The sequence below is a fragment of the Toxotes jaculatrix genome, chromosome 1, assembly GCF_017976425.1.
Source record: "Toxotes jaculatrix isolate fToxJac2 chromosome 1, fToxJac2.pri, whole genome shotgun sequence".
Classification (NCBI taxonomy): Eukaryota; Metazoa; Chordata; class Actinopteri; family Toxotidae; genus Toxotes; species Toxotes jaculatrix.
The window spans coordinates 6,046,862-6,065,876 of NC_054394.1; the positions used below are offsets into that span (position 1 = coordinate 6,046,862).

At 40.3% G+C, this 19,015-nt stretch overlaps 1 protein-coding gene across 3 annotated transcripts in view; it reads left to right on the plus strand.

Moving 5' to 3' along the window:
- The first annotated feature begins 9,020 nt into the window (after nt 1–9,020).
- rhpn2 (rhophilin, Rho GTPase binding protein 2) overlaps nt 9,021–19,015 on the plus strand; it is a 29,558-nt gene continuing 19,563 nt past the window's right edge. For 2 of the 3 annotated variants that reach the window (XM_041060084.1, XM_041060174.1), the window contains exons 1-2: nt 9,021–9,220; nt 13,973–14,088. In XM_041060084.1, coding sequence (XP_040916018.1) covers nt 9,155–9,220; nt 13,973–14,088 — 182 coding nt within the window. In that variant the 5' untranslated portion in view covers nt 9,021–9,154. Of the gene's footprint in view, nt 9,221–12,781; nt 12,906–13,972; nt 14,089–19,015 lie in introns of those variants that run through there. The other variant, XM_041060259.1, reaches the window with a different exon arrangement.

Sequence of the window (19,015 nt, forward strand, 5' to 3'; positions counted from 1 at the left end):
ATTACAGGTCATAGGATTACACTGGTTAACACTCAGTCTGTCGAGCACTTAATGGCTTTGGTTCCTTGTGGAGTTATACAAAGTTCATTCTGATATTTCTGAAAAAGATAAACTTGGAAATACAGATATTATTATTAGGCTGTGTAGGGGACACACAAACAAATAATTGAGTGAGTTAGATCATTTGAATAGATAGAAACCAAGAGAGTCCACAACCATACTGCGGCTGATTTGGGCTGATTAGGTACTCTTCACCTCTTTTTTAATGTTTTTTTTTGTGATTTCTTCTTTCATCTTGTATGTACAGTATGATATTAGGTTCCTTCTCTTGTCAGTCTTTGCAGCATCTCTCATTGTGTGTGCTTTTATTCAAAGAGTGTAATGGATTTTGATAAAGGATGCCCATACATGTTTGATGAGGATGGGGAGTGGTTGGGTTTATTGGTGGAGGTTGATGATGAGCGATCAATGTGCGGGTCCAGTACTGTGTTACAGTCACCACCTCGGATGATTTGTGAGTCAGGAAAGTTAAATGGTACCATAACGAGTGAAGAAAGGGAAAATGATCTGCGCTGGGGCTATAGATATTCACTGAAGTTAGAGTGTCTTTTTTTTCACTGAAGTTAGAGTGTCTCTCCTCAGAGTCTCCTAAAGCTTCACACACATACCAGTTGGGCATATTAGCATATATGTGCCAGACAATGTGCTAGTGTGAGAACATTACCTCAGAATGATTCATTTTCACCCCTGCAGTGTATTTGTTGTCACTGATGACATCCTGGTTTTCAATTGTTTTTTTTTCAATATGTCAGCGACCTATATGCACACCTACACACGCGTCCACAGCAGATGATGGTTGACCGAGTACTATAACACATTTCTGGGCATTTAAAAAAATATGTGAATACATAGGAGTCATTCATTGTATTTACACTCTGGAAATGCTTGTATACACACACTTTCCATTGGTGGTGGTCAGAGATTCTGTTCTTGCACAAACTTCAAACATGCTTTGCTACATAAAGGATTATGCATGTAAGCTGTGCTTGAACAGTATTTAAGAGAAGAGGGCTGACTGATAAACAATGTCTGGTTGTCCTATTTTTTTTATTTAACGTATGATATTGACCTTGTGCTTTTCAGCAACAAGGAAGTTCTACACTTCCTTGGTTTTATCTTTATGTCTACAGGAAGTGGGCATGTATTGCATTATGTAGCCTCACATCTGCTGACTTTAAATTTCAAAATTTGAATTTATCCAATGCTTTTTTTTGCAATGTGCCTCCAAAACAAGAGGCATTCCCATCAGCCTCATCTGTTCTTTGTGTGAGGTTTATGTTTCCTTCATTCCCTCCTCTGGGCCTGCCATCCTTACTGTCACGATTCCTCTCTCAGCCCTGTTTATTTTGGCCTCTCTCTCCTGCTACTCTCCATCTGACCACTAGATGTCCTCAGACTTTTCTTCCCATTCCAGTCACCTGATTGCCAAATCCGCACCTGCTCACCTGTGTCCTATTTTCAAGCACCTGAGCTTCCCTGCCCACCTACACACCCTGGTCTGCTCCTTGGTATTTATACCAGACCCTTCTTCCCAGTCAGATTGTCTGTGTGTACTAGCCTGTTGTCTGCCTACCTGCTTATCCATCCATCTGTCTGGAAACCTGGTCCTCCTCATTCTGTTTATTAAAGTTGCTTAACTGCACCTGCTCGTGTGTTTGCGCTTGTGTCCTCCCTGTCTGTGCTGCTATCACCAGCCATAAGAATGCTGCATTTAGTTTAAAGCCCCACTGTGCCCAACTACAGCCTCACTGAGCTGCTAGTGCCTATCTGGTTAATTTCTTACCAGTTTACCATGTATTTAAATGAAAGCTTGCCTTTTTTATTTTAAACAGTAGCAGATGAAACCTGGTGGGCAATGTAAATGAACAATATTCTTCATTTCTGTTTTTTAGTGGTGTGTCCACAGCCTCAAACAGAGAAGAATAACAAATATATAAACACACACACACACACACACACTCATACCAATTCATCTACAGGTTAAGGAGTTGAGTCGTTAAGCTGCGGCAGGCGAATGCTAATGAATGCACAATTAACTTGGAGACCGGCCTCCCTCTCCAAAAGGAGGCCCCAACAAAGAGAAGAGATGCTTTGTTGGCGACAGGAAGGCAAGCTGAAACACTGGCTTCAGTGTGATTGCAGGAGGGGATGAGGAAGAGGAGGAGATGGAGGGTAAACAGCCAAAATACTGTGGTGGCATAAGGGGAGGAGTTGTGCTGTAAACAAATACATCACAGCATCCCAGAACAGAGGCAGGAGGAGGGAGAGGCGTATACAAGGAGGAGGACCAAGAGGACAGGGTGAACAGAAGGAAGAGGAGTAAAGGAAAAGTAATGAGAAAAAAAAGGAGGAAGATAATGATTCAGGTGTTTATAGGCTGCAGTGGACAATCAACTAAAGGATTTGTGAGTAGCCTCAGAAGAGAGTTGTGTCCCAGTTCAGAGGCTCGATCCTATAAAGTCTGCATTTCTACACACAGTAATTGATGATGGGCTGATAACACCTGTACCATTTTAAAGCCTTATCTGCATGCAGCCAAGAAATTTTGCAAATTTAAAGGACACATTTTGTGCATCAGGCACTTCCATCAGTTGTTCACTGTAATCTCAGGAATTGGAGACCGTTTATGGGTTTGCCATTGGTAGACTTTGTCTGTTAAACAGTAAAGGAAAACAGACTTGGGTGATCCTCTGACTTCTCATCTAATTTTTTCACTTATCCTGTGAAATATCTCAACATCTACAGGACAGACTGGCACAAGATTTGGTACAGACTTTCATGATCCCCAGAGGATGAATTTAAATCACTGGTCATCCCCAACGTCTATCAGTCACCACCATCAAGTCAAAAACTCAGTTTCTCCAGTGGTTTGGTTGATGGCAGCAAAAATAATGACATTCAATTCAGCCTCAGCTTCACATGTTGTAATTAGCTATTTTTAGCATGCTAACATGTTAACTAGGGAAGTGAACATGCTCGATCAGCATGCCAAAATTTGAGCTCAGCTCAAAGCACTGTGAGGTTAGAATAGTTATATTCACAGATCTCAGTCAAAAATAAAACTTTATGAAGTGAAACTTGTTCATTTGGATTACCCATTGTCCACCTGACAGTTTTAACTGTTTATTTTGCATTACATTACACAAGTAAGCACTGTGCAGCTAAATCTGGCTTACCTTAACCCTCTTAGAATAACATAACACTCTTCATTTGAGTCAACAAACTGGTGATTTGAGGATACAGAGTATGACAATAATCAAGAGCTAATAGCAATTCCATACCATAGTGTGGGATTTCTGGAATATACACCAGCATAACTAAGGTTTTATTTCTTGCTTAGTGGATTGAAGTGCTTTTTCATATTGCTGTGAACATACTCTCCAAAATATTCTGAAGTCGCTCCTCATCTCATGTGTTGCGTCTCTATTCTCCCTGCTAAAATTGTCAGGGTGGTAATATAATAACTTGGCATCCATTATCCTCACAGCCAGCGACTAAATCCCCCATATTTTCTTTCTCTGTGGTTTTAGTGGAATTGGTCTGACTCCTCTTGCCTAAATTTTTCATCACGTCATATAGTTGAAAACTGGTTTTACCTGTTCTGACTTTTGGCTGTTAGGGAATATTTACCATTTTACTTTGGGGAGCTCAGTCACTACTCAGTCCTCTCCTTCAGATCAAGTCCATAATTACAGTTTTAAAACTGTAATACAAAACTTTATATATCATAGTCACCTATTTAAATTTGCAGGTAGTTAATACAGTGTAGTTTTTTTTAACTCAACGAATGGATGGAATCAGTTGCATAATGATGTCTAGATCATTTTATCACCAGTAATCAAGTGAATATTTATATCACCTTTGCATCGAGTTATGCATTCCTTCATGAAGAAAATATATTCTCTTCCATTCTAGATGGAAGAGAACGAGAGGAAGGAAAGACAGGATGTTGGAGGGAAGGGAAAGGGGGTTGAACGAGGGAGATGATGGAGGCTAGAGACAAGAGCAAGGAGAGAGCCACTGAGGGAGGAAAGGTGGGAGAAAGGAGAGAATGGATAGAGACAGGTAGAGAGGGAAGAGTGGTGGAAGGAAACAGAAAAGAAGGAATGAGTAAAGAGGGACCCAAAGAGAAAGGAAGGAGACGAGGCCATGAACCCAACACCACTTTACAGCCAAGGACAAACTATCATTCTCTCTCATTCTCTCTTTCATCCCGCCCTTGATCTATTCTTACTGTAGGGCTTCTGGAGTGCCTGCTCAAACAGTTTGCCATACTGCCCTCACCACACATCATTTGTTAACAGGGAACCCAGAGTTCTTGTTGTAGGGAAGCAGAGCTGCATAGCAACCCCACAGCACTTCCTGTTGGGCCGGGGGTTGAACGCCAGTGCCCGTTGTTCACCGCCATGCCCCTTCTGCCTTTAGAAAAGCAGTCGGGAAGCAGTTCACTTAAAAACAGCTTTGTGCTTCGTTGTGAGGAGAAGAGAAATGAGCGGAAAAGCAAAGCACCCTCAGTTCACTGCACTCTTTAACAGGCAGGGACTTCTATATAGTTGAATTAATATGGGTTTCTGAAGGCTGGCATTAAGATTTTTTGGAATGATGGCGCTGGTAGTTGAGCATCGCTATCAGATTTTAGTACTTTTAATTTCTATTGCTTGCATGAACAAAAAAAAAAGGAAATATTCAGTCCTCTCTTGGAGTGTTTTCTTTTTTCCATGGTGAAACCCCTCTAAAACATAGAACATGTAGCACTGTTGCTGAAGTAGCAAAATGCTATAAAAATATGCTGTGAATGGAAAATGTAGCTCAGTTTTTCACCACCCTGCAGAGTTCTGTGAACACAGGCAAAACCTTTAAAGTGGTTTTACAGCCATAAGTGCCAGGGTCTGCTGGGTTAACTCACATAAGCAGCTTATGGAGTTCAGACATTAACTTTAGATGCTCTCATGACTTTACATGCAATGTCAAAGGGAACTTGGATTTTTTTTTTTCCTTCCATGGTCATGTGTCTACATAACTTCTGTAAACTTCACTGTTAACTCACATTGACCAGGACACATGAAAAGTACAAGAAAATCTAAAACACTGTTGACTGTGAGGACAGTGGACAGACCTGTCAAGAAAAACATCCCTAGCAACACAGCATGTGCAGACTGCAGCAATTACAGCTAATGAGTTTCTTTGGTTTAAACTATTATACCTTTGACTGAACAGTCTGTCCTATTCATTTGGAGTCCTACTGGTTTTCTGAAGAAAATGTTAAAGAGCAAATAATGTTGCATTGCTCAACATCTCACAACCCTGACACCTTGCTGTGACTGCGGGTGTGCTCAGAAGTTCAACAGACTAACAGCTTTTAATCCACAGAAGTTAGTGCAGTACTGCTTTTCCCCCCATGGAAGATTTAGTAAGTACATTCTAAAATGAATTTCTGTATGGTCATCAGTTTAATCATTCACAACCTGAGAGCAAAGCACATTTTAATAGAAGATCAATAGTAACCTCTATTCACCATTTTTACAGAATGTCATAACATGAAAGACATTTAACAATCAATACATGCAGGCATGGCAGAAACTGTGACTCGTCAAACACAGACGTACATAAATTTATTAATGATGATGGTATTTCATTTAGGTGTGGCAGTTCCAGGGCCCTGCTATTGTTCTTGTCACTGCTCATGTCATTGTTCATTGGCGGAATTAGTGCTGTTATCAGTTACACTGGTTTTTTCCTGCCATGGCAAGTCCAAAAGTTTGTCTTTTGAAATAAAGCAGGTCCCCGGCTGAGTCACTGAGGGACTGTAAACAATCCAAACACACAAAGACACATTTTCAAAGAGAGAAGAGGTGGACAATTATAACTGTTGATTTCATTCATCACTTGAAACTAATAAATGAGTGAAAAGCACAGTGAGTTGTCATCATGTTTTAAAGTCTTAAATTTCTTTAAACTGTGGAAGGGTGATTGTAAATACAGTGATGATGTGAAAAAAAGCACCTCATTCAGCACTGGTTTGCTGTACAGTGGAAGAATGTTGAAATACTGGAAGAAAACCAAGAGAAAACTCAAACAGAAAAGCAGATAATTGATTCACAAGGAAAGCACAATAAACAAAGTACAATGTTAATGCTTAAGTATTAACCTCTGCCTCCACCTAGTGGTTGGTGTTGTTTAGTACAACAACGATCCTCCATTTCCTTGATGACTTGATGGATTAATCACTTATCATTAATGTTGAAAATTAATTTTCTATCAGTCCATTAGTGGATAATTGTGCTACTTCACAGCATAATTAGTAACTACAGTTGCCTTCATGTATTCACCATAACAGATCCAGGAGCTAACTCACTCTTTACTATTATTATTATTATTATTATTATTATTATTATTATTATTATTATTTTGTGATGTTTTTTGTGTAACTGAAAGTCCAGGCCTCTGTAATGATGACAGAAGTAAGCACTTTTTCAGACCATCATCTCAATGTCAGGCTTATTTCTCAAATATAACAAAGCAACAACATTCTGTGTTGCTGGACTCCTTTGACCATAAACATGAAGCATTAAAATGTGCTGACTAATAAACATTTTGCTGACAAATTATGACTAATACAAACTTCCTCTGCTTAGTTGTTACAACCAAAAAAACGAAAGTGAAGGAAATGAAACACACGGTGTTCACCAGCGCAAATGTCTTTGATCCGGTATTAACTGGTCACCAGCATAACCAGTTTGACAGGTTTGTACAGGACTGTGACTCTATCAAGCAGAGTGATGTGAGTTGAATGTGTAACACCTGACTGGAGTGAATGGTCAGTTACAACTTGAGCTTCCATCTCTTGTCCTTTTGTAACCTCTTCTGTGAGAGCCCTGAAAACACCAAAAGTTTTCCCTGCATAGGGATCAGCCTGTAAAAGTGTAAATATAATGTCCTGGAGTACGTGGAGCAGTCACTAGTGCTCGTACGATATTCGTTTTAACATGAATATGTGAAATCCTTTTAAAAATCCTTTTTAACAATTGCAGTTGCAATTTATAATTCTTTCTAACGTGCATGAGTCAGATGAAAACGAAATCATTCAACCTCACTGATGTTAAATCAGGTTAGAAATAAAAACGTTTCCCTTATGAAAGCCCTTGTCTGGCTTTCAGATGCAGAAATGTCCCAGACAAAGCTTTGGCCTAATTTATTGCCACATCAACGCCCTCATACCCCGGCTTCACCTCTGTTTAGCTGTTATCAATAATCCTCTCCTGACATTAATAACCACCTCTTCCACAAACAGGAATTTAACCCGCTTTCTAACTGGCAGAACCAGCCACACACGAGCAGACGGCGTCTCGTGTTTCATCTCAGGCACAAGCAAACTGAAAGAGCTAAAATCACTGCAACAAATACTGCTGGGGTACCTTTGAACAAGACACTGGTGAGTTAACTCTGGGGTAGAGTTCAGTTCACACACAGACGCTCTCACCGAGAAGTCAGTCAGAAATCAGCACAGTCACAAACAAGCCTCGACAGATGACCACGGCTCGTCTTGCTGCCGTTGCCAGGCAGCCAAATAAAACTGCAGTTTAAAGACCAGATGCTCTACATTTTTATTACTTTTTATAGTGTTTGGATTGATCTGTCTGTTTATGTCTCTATTTCAGGCCACCTGTCTTTGTTCCCACATGTGATGAGATCTGCAAAGGAAAAACACTTGTTGAACACTGAACAGTGCTGTTACAATATTATTAAAGTTACAGTTACTCATTGTGGATTCAAGAGGTTTTTTTTTTACCCTTAAACCTAAAGTATTGCCATTTATTTCTTTGCCTCATAACAATACTAAACTTTTTTCTCAGGATATTTTTTTTCATACCACTCACACATGCAATGTGTATTTTATTATATGATATGTTATATAAAATTCAAATTCATGCTATTCAGCAAGTCAAATGCTGCCATGGAGCCTCAGAAAATACGGCTGGTGTTTCCGGCAAGGGTTGCTACTGCAACTGTTGTAATCATTCATGTGACAGTCACTGATGAGATGATATACTGGATGTAATAAGCACCATTTTGTTTGTTCACTGAAGCTCAACATCATCTTTGAATCTGAGGTCAAAGTATGATTTCCTACACTTGTAGACACAGAATATATAATATGTGACCACTCTCTGTGTGGTTTTAAAGGGAAGTATCCATTTCATGCGGTCTATGATCCATTTGCATTTTTTTCTTTTACTGGTATTATACAACTGTGCTGACAGCAGCTAAGGAAACGAAAAAATGAGATGGCAGGTGAGGACTGCCTGAAACTACTGCCAGTGCCTTTGTCAGCAAAATGTTTAATTTATTGGTTTTTTGATAATGATATGGTTTTCACATACAGCACTGATACTATTCAGTACTTTGATACAGAGGTCAAGGTGTGACTTCCTTTAGTCAGACAGGTGTTGGACCTTTAGGTGATTATTATTTCCATAGCTTCAGATAATTCCTCTGTAGCCTCTATGGTTTTGCTGTGGTATGGACTAGATTTTCTGTGCCACTTGTGATTTTCTGTGAGTTCACGTAGAATTAAATATAAATTAAATTTTATATAAAAAGAATTAAATATTATATATTAATTAAATATAAATGAAAATACAGCAGTGGACCTTCCATTAGCTCAACCAAGCAATTTTAGCATTAAAGAGATTAACTTTATTAGGGCTAACTGGCGTCTGTCAGTCATACTTCAGTGCGTGATGTGTATTAGTAAACACACAGTGTTGTGTCGCAGGCAGCCTGTCCCACTGTCTAACGCTCATCACCTGAACGGCACAGGTGCTGGAGGAGCGCGTGTCTGTGAACGCACCACCCAGTCACTGTTCTCTTTTTTTCCTTTCCTTTTTTCCCCCGTTTGGGCGGAGTTACTGGTTTCTGCTGGAAAACTCTCCGTCTGAGTGAAGTGAAGTCAGAGCAGAGACAGTGTCGAAGGACAGAGGACACTCACCTGTTGAACATCAGCGATCTGGTTTACATTATTATCATCCTTTTTTTCTTTTTTTTTTAAAGTCTCTTGTTTTTCTTCGGAGACTCAGGAGTGCGAGCCTTCAGGATGACGGACACACTTTTACCAAACGGCATCAAAGACAGCAGAGGAGACAGCACTTATTTCAAAAAGGTGAGTTTTTGTTTCGCGTCACTTTCGCAACCAAATTATACGGAGGCACCATCTGTCCGCTGGACTGGCCAGCGTTATACACAGAGGGAGAGGGACATGCCACGGTGGACTGTTTTTTGTTTGTTTGTTTGTTTTTAAACAACTGTAAACAGAAAAATAATGTCTTTGGCTCACTGTTTGTGGTTTTGCTAGAGCTGTTTTCAGTAGGCATCTCAGTTGCAGCATATCAAAGGCACTTCACAGAGCCCAAACAACAGATTTTATACCCAAATCCTTGTCTTCTGCTCCTCAGCAGACAGAAATACAGCCATTCGCTTAACTAGTTTGGCTTGAAACCACAGTTTCAAGCCAAATATCCACTGACGTAATGTAAGATAAATAAAACCTGACATAATTCAGAGGTGAGTATAAAACACCACAAGAGGAAAAAAACGTTATACAACATACATGTTTAAATGTTTTTTTTTTAATAGCGTGGTGTCAGCCTTATTTTAATCTAACAAACACAGCAGCTCCTGATGTGTCACCAACAGCAGCAGAGACTACAGCACTGTCAGCATCAGGTGTCAGTGTGTGCGTCAGTGTGTGCATCCCATAATTAACCTTTTCAGTTTCCTGTTGGCTGTCACAGGGGTGATAGTGATTGACAGTGTTAAGGGTTTGCTGATACCCCTGCTAAATTTAGGTGAGATAAGCCCACTTCCCTTAGATAATTTTACCAGACCTGTTTTCTTCTTGCTTTTGATCTGGTAAAAACTTTGCTCAGTTTCGTATTTCTTCATAACCAGTTACTTTTGTGCTCAAGGTTTTATTGCGCTGATCTTTGACCTTTTTTATTGATTGACTGGCTCTTAGAGTTGCACGGATGGGAGATGCTCTGGATAACAGCATCATCCAAACAACTGAAATGTAAATGTAAGTGGTGGGCTGCCCACCGTGTTACAAAGATAAGAGGAGTATTCTCCCTTTCTGTGTTTGTGTTGAAGCTGAAGCCTCTTCATCATGTAAATCAGCTGGTGAGTTGTCATTATACAGTGACAATCATTAAAGTAATTAGCATTCTTTGCATCAGGACCAGCAGCGAAATCTCTCAGCTTTTTGTCTCAGTTACCTTCAACTGCAACGTTTTCAGGAGCTGTGAGTTTGTTTCGTTTGAGGCTATGAGAAAAGCACTTGGCAGTGGCTGAGTGATTATCTAATGTGTTTTTACTGAGTTCTCTGTCTGCCATGCTGTGGTCTATGTCTCACATTTGCACCGGTGTCCTCAACTGGGTTGTTTTTCTAGACAAGCTTGTTTAGATGGGCATCTGAACAGGACCTTTGTGTCTCTCAATCCCCCCGAATCCCCTTCTGAACGCTGTCTGGATTTAGGCTCTGTTCTGCCCTTCCTGTGTCTATAAAAGGTCAGTTGGATCCAGGGTCTGGAACTGCCACAGGACGTGAGACTATAGAGCCTAATACATCAATCACAAACTGTTTCCTTTCTTACTGTAACGCACACTGTGGAGCCCAGTTTGTCTATTTTTAATCTGTCGTTCTCACTCTGTCTACATTCCCTTTACCCTCCGTGTTTCTCAGTTGAGCGTTCAGGAGTCTTTACTTTCAGTGCAGAAGCCCTCAGTATAAGAAGGCTTGCACATTCGCTGAAACCACAAAGCAAACGAGTTCTACTTTCTCATTGTGTCATGGTAAAGAGATTTGCAATTTGGAAACTTTTTGGTCAAATTTTTAACCAAGCGGAGCCAAGATGATCTTCGATACCATTTTTTTGTGCCTCGCTTTCTCTTGGGTGAAAATGAGTTTAATGATTTACAAGGCCTCACTGGGTTCGACCGATGCTTGGGGGAGCTGTTGTGGTTCAGGGCTTCCTTCCCAGCCATCCACTGTTTCACCTCCAGCTGGCTGAGGTCCGACTGGATGGCTGCAGGATGGAAACATGGCAGAACAAAAAGCCGAATCGGCATGTTTCTTCTCCTTATCCTCCTCGGCCAATGAGCGCATTGACGTAGCATCTGGCCTGGGGCAGTCCTGCAGCCAGACCACAGACACAAATTGACAACATGTGTCCTGGTTCACAAACCAGACGAGCTCCCTCGACTTGGAGACACACTTAGATTCCCTCAGCGGGGTTTGTATTGGAAAAAGGGAAATGAGAGATGCAGCTGTGATCAAATATTGTCTCTTACAGTAGTCCACTGAATATAAAGATGTCTCTATTTGGACTGAATGAGGCACATTCTGTTCTGAGTAATCTATCCAAGGCTCCCCACTATAACTGGAGAGGAAACAGGGAGCATACATGATTTCAGCTTGTCATTTACTTCATCATAAAGAGGTGTGAATATAGAGATACTGAACACACACTGTGCATTTACGGTAGTGAGTCCGTTATACTGCCACAACTGGGTCATGGCCGAAGCCTCTTTCTGGCTGGTTGCCAGTCTTAATCACCACTTGTGTCAACCAGCGATCCCATGAACCATTGCTCTACATGTTCTTTATGAAGCCTCAGTTATACAACAGCAAAATTATTTGCTGTTTGATGGATATCATAATGGACTGGACTGTCTTTGTGTTTTGCTCTAACAAAGTGTTTTGTGCGCTTGTAGAGAAAGGCTGCACTGTTTGAGCATAGCAGTGGGTAGGAAGGGTTCAATTCCCTGAGTGGTTCAGTGGGTTAGGCAAGGCAGTAACAGGGCAAGTAGCCAGGTTTAGGGGTCCTCTGTGTCGGTCAGTATAGGATGTCAAACGGTCTGTGCAGCGCGGTCATAAGAACTGCTGCACTGATTTTTACTTTACTTTCCAGTGTTAAATCAGATCAGGACATCAGGTTTGTGGACTAAAAGTACGTCTTAATGATGAGACGAGATGTATTAGTCACTGATTAAAATAGCGTCACTACTCAGGATCAGGATCATTACTTTGGAATGCGAGCAGTTGTTAGCATTAATGGCCTACATATTAAAAATGGAAACATACTGCTATGGTTACTATCAACCACGAGCCACTCCCTTGTCCTTTAGCACACACATACACCCCATTTTTGATGTAATGATTGACGTAATGACACACCGCAATGAGTCTACGCCCGCTCCTGTTGTGCGCCGGTGTCCTCACCCTGCTGTCATTCCAAGAACAACTCCTGCTATGTCCAACCCTGCCACGCCCCCAGCAGCCTCAATACAGCTCTATTGTGAAATTAACGAGGCTTTCATTTGTGTAAATGGTTAATCATTATACTCCCAGGTCACTGAAGTGTTTGTACAGGAACACCCAGGTGACCATAGCAGAGTGGTTAGAGAGCATTGTACTTTAACTTAAAAAAAAAAAAAATGTGAATGTGACCCTTGTTACAGAAACTTGACCTTTTGTGTTGAAATTTGTTCTTGAGGTACTGTCACCTTCCTCTGTCCTGTTCTGCTTATTACTTTTTACAGGAAGTAAGAGCATCAGTGACATGACTCAGATGTAAACATAAACGTACTTGCAAGGAGGTAGCTGTCTGTGACCTGTCCACTTTGACCACGGTACAGGAGAAATGGGTATTGAAAATCAAAAAAACAAAGTTGTGGCTTGTGTGAAAATTTGATTTTTATTTTTTTTACGCTGTTGTATGACCTGATGGGGACGAGTCAGAGAAGCCTCCCTGTTGCTGATGTTACCCTGACCTCAAGTGCAGAAAAAGGTGAACTTGAGAAATTAACATGTAACTACACTGATATGATTTCTCTTTGGTTCTGTGTTATCCATGACCATGCGATGTTCACAGGAATACTTGGTAACATCTTTACCTTGATGTTGTTAAGTAGAAACTGAAGCTCCATCAGATAAATAGCTACAATGAAAGAGCGTTTCGTGTTGAGGACAGTAAACTAACTGGTTTTACTGAGCTGACGAGTCTCTGTGCATGATGTTGTGTTTTGCCATCCAAGTGCAGTGCAGACCACACCTCTGCTGTGCTGTTAGTCAGTCAGTATGAATGTCTGAGGCCAGTTTATCTGTGCTGCTATGAGTGACAGCCTGTTGACTTAGGGAGGCTGGGACACTTGTGGCTGTGATAGGGACAAGGGCACATACAGTCACAGTCACATGCAGGCCGTTACATACCGCTACAAGACTACACACACAGAGAGTGAGAGCTTGTGTTTCTGTTGTGGATTATATAACAAGGTGCAGCTCTTCCCACACCCAGCGTAGATTTATTTTTACTGTTATATCAGGGAGTAGACATAAAGTAAAAATTCACATAAATTAATTTAAAAGAGTGAATGTTGTGATCAGTAATTTATCACATTGACCAAACGGTAGTATCTTCCCAGCTCTGTTGTAGTCAATTGACATGTCTTGAAAAATGAAGAACAAAGCAGGAGCTGAAATGTTATAAGTTGTGAGTCTTTTAGCTGTGACTGAACTCATGATGTGTTCAGATTTAAACTAACAAAACATTTCTGAATGCACTGAACAAGAAAACAAGAACAAAAAAAAAAAGACAAAAACAACAGTTATTCATTGGAAAAAAAAGTCATTGTGACTGACTTGGTATAAATAAATAAAGATGCAAAAAATTTGAGGTACTGATTCATGATTGTTGTCCACTGAGTCACTGCAGTGTAAAACCCATCAGTGTGATTCATTTCATCCTTTTTATACAGTACAGTTTTTCTAGATGTGCTTAGTGTCTTTTCAGTCTCTGCATTTTAATGAGTTTTTCTTTTCTGCTGACGTGATTGTTCCTTTATCTCCTTGTCTCAGGGCTGTAACCCGTTCGCCCAGACTGGACGAAGCAAACTGCAGAATAAGCGAGCCAGTCTGAACCAGCAGATCATCAAACAGATGAGGATGAGGGCTGGAGCTGAGAACCTGCTGAAGTAAGAACAAAACTGATGACTGATAATGCACACATATACTTACATATACGTACATTTGTGTGTGCCTGTGTTTTTTTAGTGGGAGGATCGAATCATTTCAAAACATACAGAGAACAGTATGCATTGGTTAACCTCAAACAGAAATAAACACATACACAGATATACATTTGCAGCTGTTAACTCCAGGGAAAGCCAGCGCTTCTAAGTTTATCTTTCTCTGCTCACGTCATTCATTCATTTATGTGTCATTTATTTGTCTACATTGTTTGTCAGTCGGTTTACTGTGGTATATGTGACCTGTAGTAAACTCTAGTCTGGTCTGTTGATGTTGGGATCAGTTTGGCTTCACTTCCTCCATCGTTGTGTGAGTATGACTTGCCATGAATTCTTGGTGAGACTTCAAACAAGTGCAGATGATATTAAGTGATAACAATCCTGAACAGGAGCATTCAATGTACACAGATAATAAAGATGAAACATTTTTAATGAGCCTTTGTTTTTTGAATATAGATTACAAAACTGTGATGCCTCCTGTCTGGATTTTTGATATTTTGATAGGATTTGGGTGTTTTTTTTTCTAATTTTGTACATTTGTCCTCTCCTGGCCTGTAAATCTACAGTCCCTTCTGTATAGACAGAAGGGACTGTAGAAAAGTATGAGTTTCTGTAGTTATCATGTGGCTGTAGAGATAAAAGGTGAATTTGTTGTGGGAGAAGATGTCTGAGATTTAGAAAATGAATAAAAAAAAAAAAACCTGTTCAGGAAAGGTTGAATTTGAGATCAGACTTCTCAGCAGGTACAATGAAACAGAGAAGTATATGAAGAACTTTACTTTGCAGCTTCATGCTTTTTGTTCAGTCTGTTTCGGGGCTTCTCCTCCCCAAACAGAGCTGTTTTTCTGAATAACATCGTGATGACTAACACTTCTTTTTAAACCAGTCACCATGCTTTGCCTAATCATCCCTCTGTAATGTCAGCCAAACATAAAGCTATAAATAGGTTCATTTGTATATGAGTATTGCACTAACCCTCTAAAACATAGAATTTAGTTTCACTGATATATTTTAAACCTAAGTTGTAAACATATTTAATGATGCATTGGTGACTCCGTATCCATGCAAATGGTATGCAAACAGTTACATACAAAAAATGCAATTTGTGGCTGTCACACCTTTCAGTCATTGCATCAGCACTGCCCTTTATTTGTTCAGTTTATGTGTCTTTTCAGGAATATATTGTGAAATACAGTGTGAAACAGAATACAGGTTTTTGATGTACTTTCTGTGAAGAAATGTTTGTACATTTTCACTTCAGTGTGAGCAGAACCCTAAGGCTGAAGCTGCTCCACCAGTCAGAGAGCGATATATGAATGTTGTATCTATGATTAACAGCCTTACAGCGCAGTACAGGTGTTTAAACTCTTTCTCTTTTACTTTGTTGTTGTTCCCTTCTGTAGCCTTCAAAGTAAAATCTGGTTATAGAACAGAGTCGACTTTCAGAAGTACTTTGTAATCTGGCACAACCGTCCTGTGATCACCCTCTGTCATTATTGCCTCATTAAGAATGATTTTTGATGGTAACTGAAACATAAGGCCATCATATTTGAGAAGTGGATTTCTGAAGATCAAAAAATGATCTTTTCCTTGTAGATTTCTAAGCATCTGAGGAACAGTCTTTTAAATGTAATACCACCAGAACCTGCTACACAGGAAAAAAACAAGTCTGTCAGCTACTAGCTGCCTGGTAAGACAAAAATAGAAGACAGGAAACATCTAGAGCCTTACGTCATCTTTTTAAGGCCCTTTTATTGTAGTTAGTTGTAGGAAATCTACAAGAAAATGTAAGAGAAAACTTCAGCCCTTCATTTCCAATTTCCAGAGTATATCTCTGCTCTAAAACACTCTGAAAAAGTGTCAACAGAAATGGAATATCATAAGCTTCATAAAAGTAGTGTTTATTTCAGGCATACTGTATTGGATTGCCTTAGATTATATATTTATACCTGTTACTTTGTCCAGCTTTTGTTCCATGTGGCCTTTGGCAGGAATAGTGTATTTCACAACCATCAGGATGGTGTTAAGTTAAATGTCTGTCAACACACTGAACAGTCAAGTGTCTGCTGTCAGGAAAAGTGTCCTGTGGTATCCTTTGTCTCTGAGGCTGTAGCTTCCTGTCTAGGTAAACAAAAGGTTCAATGGCACACCTTGTCTCTGACAGAGAGTCGCCTCAACTTCTGCCCCTGGGATTCCTGGATCATCTCTCTTGATGTTTGCGTTTAGATTAGTCTGGTGAGGGAGGATACTGCTGCTGTGAGTGTGTGTGTGTTAGTATATGTGTATGTGTCCGTTAGGCCTGTCTAAGCCACTGTCAGCCTCTGAAGCCTCCACATTCCTTAGAACTTCACATGGTCTGCCCAGCCAAGGCCAGGGGAAATGGACTGTGTGTGTTTGTGTGTGTGTGTGTGTGTGTGTGTGTGTGTGTGTGTGTGTGTGTGTGTGGGTGTGGGTGTGTGTGTGTTCACCAGCCCATCTGCAGCCCAGACAACAGCCTGGATGCATTTTTGAGTTTCAGGTATGCCCTGGGCTTTATTTTTAAGCCCTTAAAGCATATGGAGTCTGACTGTAATGATACCTGTGATCTCCCCGTCTGTGTGCGTCAGCGTCTCTTGGGGTGGGCACAACAGGGATGTCATGGCTATCCTACCTTCTTCAGCATCCACCTGGATTGTCGTGCTGTATTCATGTCAAAAGCAGATTCTCAGTTCTCCTGGTGTAAAAAATCAAAAGGATGATGTGAAATTTTCAGTTCCAAACTAGCAACATGTAAAGATCTGATTAAGAGAGAGAGAGTGTGTGTGTGTGTGTGTGTGTGTGTGTGTGTGTGTGTGTGTGTGTGTGTGTGTGTGTGTGTCATTTGGTGCTGTCAATTCCCCTACCTCCCTTTTTTTCTCCTCTCTTGTTCTGCATTCCTCCCTCTATCAGCAACAGGTGGAGTCAGTCTGGTCAGACCAGTTCTCTTCTCTTCTCTTCTCTTCTTTTCTCTTCTCCTCTCTTCTCTTCTCAGTGAAAATGGTAAAGAGAAAAGCACTGGCAAAAGCATTAAGAAGCACTGCATAAATCAAATGAATAAAAAAAAATTAAAAAAAAAAAATGAATAAAATGAAGCCACATGTAGAGCTTTAAAGGAACATTTTAGGGATTTTAGGGATTTTGCATTTCCATGAATTTAGGGGGCAAACAAAAAAAATTCTAATGTGAAGCAGCACACACTGAGATATCCTAATTTTAGTTCAGAGTGTGGGTCAAGCTCTTAAATCACTCGATCCTACATTTCCCATAATGCAACTCAGAAGCGTTGCATTATGGGAACCCTTCCTGCATCATATCTTCAATGCCACTTTCTTTCAGACCCCACACCGCCAGTTTGTAATACAGGTGTTCTGTTAAAAATTTAAGGCCCACAAACAGATGACCCTGACGTCGTCTTGCATATGCACAGAGCGAGCTGTCTGTTAATAACGCGGCCAAAAATGGAAATGATTCTGAAAGTGGCGGAAAAAACCAGCAAGGAGAAGTTTAGAGCGAGCGGCCATGCTAAGTGGCTGTCCTTTGGATGCATACACGATTCAAATGATAAGCCACGTTTGAGGTCCAGTAATGATTGGCGAATGTTTGCCTGTCACCTTCTTGAGGTTGTCCTTTACCCTCTCAAAATGATCCCACAATTTAGATTTCCTGCCTGATATATATAATTATTATCTAATAACCACAGGGAGCAGCCAGGTTCCTGTGACCAACCGAGCTATTAAAACTCATTCAACTAAGACTCTTCTCATCGATTAATGTTTGGTCAACTATTAAGGAGCAGCCGTATCTATATCTCTGTCAGTTATGAAACTCCAATCAGTACCAGATATCTCTTTTCAGATCAAAGACCTCGAGGAAAAATACAACAAACTGTCAGTCTGCCAAAAACATAAACAGCTTTTTCAGAGAATGGGAATGGGGAAAACTTCAGTGAAACCACACTTACTGGTTTACAGTCTGATTCCCATGCACTGTGGGATGATATTAAATATTAAATTGGATATTAATAATAACCTCCAGGCTAGCAAACTGGCATTCACTCAGTCCAAACAACAGTACTTCTTCCTCCTCCACCCTAATGGATTCCCCAGACCATTCCCTTAAGTGTGCCAAAAGGATGTGATGGTGTGGTGTGAATATTGATGTGCTGGTTATGGTCCACTGAGTTGTATCATTGTATGGAGAGAAAAACTACCACTAGTAATCTGGTAAAGTACCGTGGTCACTCTTAGCAGGAAAGAGTACAGTGTTTTTCCACCGCATTGTTGTTCCACCGCATGCCGTGCTATATTAAATCATTTCATCTTTGAATGGAGTTTGTCTCCTGAAACACAATGGTATCAGTTTTTTTTTATGCTGGTCCTTTCCTCCCTTGTTTTTAATCTACTCAATAAAACTTACAACCTTTAAGAAGTTTTGAGTGAAAATGTTTAAATGGAAGGAAAAAAACTCAAAACAAACTCCCAGTCAAAGTCTCTGTTGACTTTTTTGTACTGTAACCTTCATCTGAACTTATTTTTTTAACTCCTTCCTGACAGGGCTTCTTCACATCTCACCTTTCTTGTTAAAAAAGAATCACATCCTTTGTAATTACATGGTAGAGAGAGATAAGATGACAAGGAAACAGGCTGTGATTGACAACAGTGAAACATCTCCAGACTGACAGGTTTGGAGCAGGGATGTGTACGTGTGGGTGTGTGTCCCATTAGTTACGACTGAGTGTGTGTTACAATTCACTGTAAAATACAGATAAGGATATTGTGAGGCCTCTGAGGTGTGTATGTGTGTGTATATGTGTGTTACCTTGTATCACCACAGATGCATGTGAATTGCAGGTTGT